At 46.1% G+C, this 6,951-nt stretch overlaps 1 protein-coding gene across 7 annotated transcripts in view; it reads left to right on the forward strand.

Annotated features, from left to right (window-relative positions):
- Window positions 1-6,951, forward strand: part of si:ch211-207d6.2 (sickle tail protein) — a 55,454-nt gene that overhangs the window by 25,558 nt on the left and 22,945 nt on the right. For all 7 annotated transcript variants that reach the window (XM_063219064.1, XM_063219062.1, XM_063219058.1 and 4 more), the window contains 3 exons: window positions 62-257; window positions 2,251-2,449; window positions 4,632-4,725. In XM_063219064.1, coding sequence (XP_063075134.1) covers window positions 62-257; window positions 2,251-2,449; window positions 4,632-4,725 — 489 coding nt within the window. The remainder of the gene's footprint in view (window positions 1-61; window positions 258-2,250; window positions 2,450-4,631; window positions 4,726-6,951) is intronic.

Here is a 6,951-nt window from a genome sequence, read left to right on the forward strand (position 1 = left end):
TCTTGTAATTTGTAAATTGCTTATGTTGCATGCCGTGTTCTCTCCATCCTTTCCCTTCCAGATCAGGCTCCCGACGCATAGCCCGAGCCCCCAGCCCGGTGTAGGGGACCAGGGGGAGCCTTTGTCTGTGGCCTCTCTGGAGTCGCTGGAGGCCATGTCAGAAGGAGATCCCCCCAGCGCCTTCACTCGAGGCACCCGCTCCAGAGCCAGCCTCCCGGTGGTGCGGTCAGCCAACCAAACCAAGGACAGATCACTGGGTGAGCTTTGCTTTACAGCACAGCCAGCGACCACTGTCACATACATTACACGCCCACAACACTGCTCTTGCACTTTCCCTGACTCGCTTGCTTCCTTTCTGCCGCCCCCTCTCTCTGTTTCTCTCTCTCTCTCTCTCTCTTTCTGTCTACCATTCTCTTTGTATGAACTGGTATCTCTCTCTCACCCTCTATCTTTCTTTCTCTCCTTGCCCGCCTTTTCTTCTCGTTTTGTTACAAATGTGCTTATTACATTTGTGGAGTTAGTACCAGCATGGGATACTGTGTATTTTTGAAGAAAATTAAAGCTGGATGTGGTTTGGTTAGGACAAAATTGGATTTTTGTTATTGCTGGTGATGAAATATGGCACGAATACTTTCTAAATGTTTCTGAACTAATGTGTTTCATCCATTCATGATGGGGTTAGCGAACTAACCAGCAGCTCCATGACGCGTCCTTAAAGCACGACATGAATGAGGGTGTTGTCCAGTCCTCTGGGCTCTCAATAGAATATGTATTCATTCTGACAAGAACAGAGGAAATTAATGATGGCTTGTGATTTTAAGCGCAGACTAGGTCTTTCAGTATGTTACTAGAAACCTCTCTCAATACGTCCACACACAATGTGGGACTTCTTCTTAGGGTAAGATTATTTTGCTGATGTTTTACTCTTCAGCGTTGGGATTTTATCCCAGGCAAACTCGAGGCCACAGTCAGCCTTTCAATAAGATCTCATTGTGGGTTTCCCGAACGGACTTGCATGTGTAGTCTTGTGAAGTCCGCGCTAATGGAAACGTCTCCAACTGCCACATCCATTTAGTTGAACCTTACATAAATTAAGACTGCATTGGCAATATCAACATGTCCTCTGTAAACCCAGATACACCCCTCCCCCCCTTAAGCACAAGTCTATTTTTTGACGGTAATAAGTCCTCGTTATTAGAGGGATGTGCTGTCTTCCCCAGAGAGACGGTTCAGACTCACAGTGATATGATTCAGTTTCAGCAACATCTGGGAGCTTTTATTGCCGTGCAATTAAGTGGTCCACTGAAAAACATATCTCTGCAAAATGCTAGGAGCAATCGTACTTCCATCGTGGCGCTCCGTTGCCAGATTGGTTTTTGAGGAAGATTGGTAATGGGCTTTATGAGAGAGACAACCCCAAATGGATAGACTGAACGGTGTCTGTTGTTAGTTATTATCATTGCTTTGAGTTTGTTTTCTCTGGTCAAGTCTTGCCCGTGTCTTGCCTCGCCTCGCCTTGCTGTTCTTCCTCTGTTTCTCTTCAATATGCCGTGCTCATCGAACCTAACAAGCCACAACAGGCCCATGAACTGACAGGAGAGAAATAACAGCTGTTGAGATGAGGAGTTGAATTGAGGACTTGCGTGGACGATTCTTGTTCTTACTTCTTTGTGAGCGTTATATAACTCTCTGACATTGAACTCTTGAAATGAATATGTGTTCACTGTTCATCTGCTCATCTGTTCACTATGTGTGTTTGTGCGTGCGTGTGTGTGTGTGTGTGTGTGTGTGTGTGTGTGTGTGTGTGTGTGTGTGTGTGTGTGTGTGTGTGTGTGTGTGTGTGTGTGTGTGTGTGTGTGTGTGTGTGTGTGTGTGTGTGTGTGTGTGTGTGTGTGTGTCTTTGCCTATTAACATCTAAACACTTTTGACTAAGATGACCTGGATGAATGAGAATCTTCACAGACAGTATGTGTTTGTCTTTGTCTTTGTGTGTGTGTGTCTTTGTGTGTGTGTCTTTGTGCTTGTGTGTGTGTGTGTGTGTGTGTGTCTGTCTTTGTGTGTGTGTCTTTGTGCTTGTGTGTGTGTGTGTGTGTGTGTGTGTGTGTGCATTTGTGTTTACCTTTGCCCACGTGTCTGTGTGTCTGCATGCACGCATAACAATATACTACAGTACACATCCATGTCTTTTTTATTACCCACACACTGCGTGCACACTGTCAAGTTAACACCGGATGCATCCTTCCCACCCAGGTGTCCTGTACCTGCAGTATGGGGACGAGACAAAGCAGATCCGGATGCCAAACGAGATCACGGGGGGCGACACCATCCGTGCCCTGTTTGTCAGTGCCTTCCCCCAGCAGCTCACCATGAAGATGCTGGAGTCGCCCAGCGTGGCCGTCTACATGAAGGACGACATGAGGAACGTGTACTACGAGCTCACGGACGTCAGGTGAGGTTGACGTTTCAGTTTGAAGGAGAGGATTGTGCACATCCCAGGAAGAGGTGCGGAACGAAGGCCAACTGCAGTTTTCAAAAGTGAGAAGGAGAATCTGATGAAGACTGTTGAGGTCGAAACGTAATCCTGCCATGAAATAATAAAATACAACAAAAAGATTTGAAGTGTGCGGACTTGTCACTTTGAAAACTGAGATTGACGCTTCACCACGGCACGGCTCTTTTGTTGTTGTGTTCAGTTGTGTTGTTTTCACTCTTGTGTGCGTTGTCGCCCATCGCCGTTGTCGTAGTTCATGTACAAAATTCCCACACTGACAGTTCCGTCCGAACAAGTCCTGCAGTAAGCCACAAAACGCTGTGTGTGTGTGTGTGTGTGTGCGCATGTGGGTGGTGCATGCATTCCCCTTGTCTGCAAACAAAGAGACGGCACCGTGAGACTGTGTTTCTTGTGCAGCTGAATGCGTTTGCTTTTGTGCATGGGAACAGCGTCTGTGTCACACGGCAGGGTAAATACATATAGGCCTGCTGACAGGAAAACACAAGGTTCAATTCAAGTTTCCATTGCGGCACTAAACCTGTTGGTATTCAGTGTGGCCTGGGCTGGGCCAATTGGTTTGTCCGTGATTTAAAAGACGGTTTAATAGTACTACACCTTATTGGCTGGGCCAATTGGTTTGTCCGTGATTTTAAAGCAGTGTTTCCCAACCTTTTTTATCCTGCGTACCCTCTAAGCAATTTTGTCATATGATGATGAGTACCCCCCTCACTCATGCTCCATATCTGTTCCTATATCCCAATGTGACTACGCTCCATATATTTGCTATTATTACATTTTTCCAAGTACCCCCTGAGGTGTGCTCGCGTACCCCTAGTGGTACACGTACCCCTGGTTGGGAAACACTGATTTAAAGGACGGTTTAATAGTTCTGCACCTTATTGAGTTCTGCACACTCCAGGCCTGGATGACTGATTTAGAAAAAGGCTGCGATGAAGAGAGCCACTGCATCATGAGCCATTGACTCCAATAGCTGACATTTGAAAACCACCCCTTTGCCTCGGGAAGCAAAACCATAATTAAGCAGGCATTTAGATGTCCAAAAAGCCTTCCTGACACCAGTTCAGTTAACCCCCCACCCCCTCCACTGTTCACCCCCCACTCCACAGTACATCAAGCCCCAACCCCCACCCTACAGCATAATCATAGCCAGGCGTGTAGAGGGGGAGAGAGAGACAGAGAGAGAGAGAGAGAAAGATGGGGCCTGTGTTTGAACGCGCGTAGACTCGAGGGAGTGTCCTTGCCTTGGCACCGCACCCTCTTTTCTTCAGACGAGTCCCAAACAAGCCAGAAGGAAATGGGGGAGGATAGGGAGGGAGGCCGGTGTAATGTCTCTACTTTTCAAAACACTGAGCTTGAGCAGGCCGAGTGCGGGCCGAGTGTGGGCTGGGCCGGGTTAGGTTGGGTTGGGTTGGGCGGCCCAGAGTAGACATGATGTCCCTGAGTGGGTTGAGGGATTTGCGTATCTGGAGTTGTCATCAATAGTGTTGTTCTAGTGTCGTAGAAAACATCTCCTGCAGTGATTTGATATTTCTTGCTTACTTGCTTCCTTACTTGTTTGTTTGTTTGGGCATCATCAGCTGGTTGAAGCGGCCAGCTGTACACTTTGGTTATCACATTGAATTTACTCAATTCACTTGCTTAAATAAATGATGACTTTATACTAAAGCAAAACAGTTTCTGACTTGAGTTAACCTGCAGTTGGGACGGGCAGTTGTGTCTTGGCAGTTCGAATTACAGTGACATGTCCCACTTTTTCAAACTTTCGTAGTATAGTGCAATTATACACTATGCATCATCATTAGCCAGTGTTGTTTCAGTGTAGAAAACACAGTGATTGATAGAGTGAGGATATCACAGGGATACTTGTCCGCTACTGCTTACTTGCTTGTGCATCTCCATGTTTATCCAGTCAGCCACTGATTGTAACACTGCCTATTAGGTCACATTGAAAAAATATTGTATTGTAGGATAGCCTCCTGAGTTCATGCCTCTTGTTTTTGCGAGGGGGTCCCCAAAATATATTACATAACACACACAGACTTTATATCGTCTTTAGTGCTGTAATTGTGTTTGGTATGTACATGACTGCTCACACTGTCCCTATGATCTGCTCCTGTAGGAACATCACACCCCACTCCTGTCTGAAGGTCTACCACAAAGACCCCGCTCAGGCCTTCAGTCACAACTCAAAGCCCAACAATGGAGATGTGAGGGTAAGCTGATGTCTTCTTCTTCTTCTTCTTCTTCTTCTTCTTCTTCTTCTTCTTCTTCTTCTTCTTCTTCTTCTTCTTCTTCTTCTTCTTCTTCTTCTTCTTCTTCTTCTTCTTCTTCTTCTTCTTCTTCTTCTTCTTCTTCTTCTTCTTCTTCTTCTTCTTCTCTGTCTTTCTCTCTTACTCTCTATCTATCTATATCTTGCTCTCTCTCTCTCTCTATCTCTCTCTCTCTCTCTCTAACCCTCTCATACACATATTTATCTCTCCGACTTACTTAGCCATGCTACAGGAGTGTGAAGCCTGAACCCTTTAACCTCCATTTTCTCATTTTCCGTATGGTAATCCTGGCCACATGTGGCACGCTGCGATGAGGTTGTCTCTTTGTGAAAAGCGCTCGCGACACCATTATTCAGGGGATTGAGCCGTTTCCTCCGCACTGTCTCAGACGCAGCGGGGGGAATCCAAAGCCATGCTTTATTTGTTCGTTCCGAAGAGCGTGCCTTTACAGGGGTGGGCTGTGTTGTTGTCAGTCTGTGTTTACCGTCGGTTGACTCAGTGCAGCCTAACTGGAGAAATGAACACGGCCTGGTTTGCTGTGATGCACTCTTGTATGTTAAGTCAGAGTGACAGGGAAAGTTTCTCTTTCTTTCTGTCTTTCTTTCTTTTTTTTTCTTTGCTGAAATTCCTTGGTTTCGGTGTTGGATGGATGAAGTGATACTCATCTCACCACTAATTAGGACCGCAGAGCGCCATCAACTCTCTTTTCTCTGCCTCAAAGACATGTGCTCACTCCATTTCGATCCTCCTGAAATACTGAAAATGATCATGACGACATCAATGTTGCTGTTATACTGATGCAGTCCCTTTTTATATGGTTATGCTATTGCCTAAAGACGGAGGAGAGAGATACATGCAATAACTGCACAACACTGTTGCTCATTCAGAAATAAACACACTAATAAACGCTCAGAATTGTCCATATTAGATGCTTTAAAGGAGGCTGTTTATTAAATTCTGGCAGTCAAGCAGTCACTAACGCTGGCTAATGTACTGTCACATTTCCCATCTAAGCAAATTATTAACACGTCTCATCCCATCATGACTTCACTAATTTACTTCGTCACTACGTCATTTTTCGAAACCAATCAGCACATGCTCCATCATCCCTGAAGAAACAACAGCTAGTGGGACTCCATTGTTTCTTTATTTAGACAGGACAGTGAAAAGTGGGACAGGAAACGAGGGAGAGAGAGACGGGGGAGGATCGGGAAATGACCCGGATCAGGAATCGAACCCGGGTCGTCCGTGTAGCCGCCCAGTGCCCAGCCGACTAAGCCACGGCTGGGCCAGGGACTCAAGTGTTTCTTTCTATTTAGCTCAGTGTGGTGTTCGTTAAGTCAAAGGGTCAATCAGGATTGTCATGCACCTCTACTAGTGGGCTACAATGGAGGTGAATGGTGGAGATGTATGGTGGTGGAGACTATGTCCTCAATGGCACAGCATGGCTCTCTGCTGGGGCTCTGATGGGAATGCTAGATGGGGACAGGGTGGCGAGGGGGACTGTCATCCCATGTGTCATTAGCCCCCACCTTCCCCAGCGCCAGGGAGTCATGGGACTCTTGGCAGCCAGAGTTTAACACTCCACTACCCCACTGGTTTCAGATCTGGTGGCGTGGAAGTTTAAACTTTTGTCAGTAAGACTGCAGTGCTTGACAGATTTGGAGGCTCCAGTGAGAAAGAGTTACCCCCCCCCCCATCTTTTGTCCATAAGGAACCCCATATCCCATGTGCTTACTGTATTATCCCAACCTCTTTTGCAATTTTTTTCTTCTGTTTTGCCTTTTTCAGAAATATCTGTCATGTCTGATACCTTCTCTATGTCACGTACATATTTAATGGAAACTTTTTGTCTTCAAAGTTTCTGATCAAGGCTAGACTGCTAAAAATGTAAGTGCTCTGTCACACACACAGTGTTCTGTCAAGAACAGTAGTGCACTAGACATGTGTGGAGGGGGAGTCATATACAGCATAGTGACACTCGACATCTGCTCTGCTTGTTGTACATGCTTGAGTCATGTTTACGCTAGTGCCTGTTGGTTTGAGCTTGACACAGTGGCTATTTTGGAAAATCCCTGCCCTTCCCGAGAGTACCTGATGGGAAAGACTGGTGACTAAGGTCTGCCTGACACTGAGTGCTTTTTCATTAGCTGTCTATGAAAAGGGACT

The sequence above is a fragment of the Engraulis encrasicolus genome, chromosome 16 (genome assembly GCF_034702125.1).
Source record: "Engraulis encrasicolus isolate BLACKSEA-1 chromosome 16, IST_EnEncr_1.0, whole genome shotgun sequence".
NCBI lineage: Eukaryota > Metazoa > Chordata > Actinopteri > Clupeiformes > Engraulidae > Engraulis > Engraulis encrasicolus.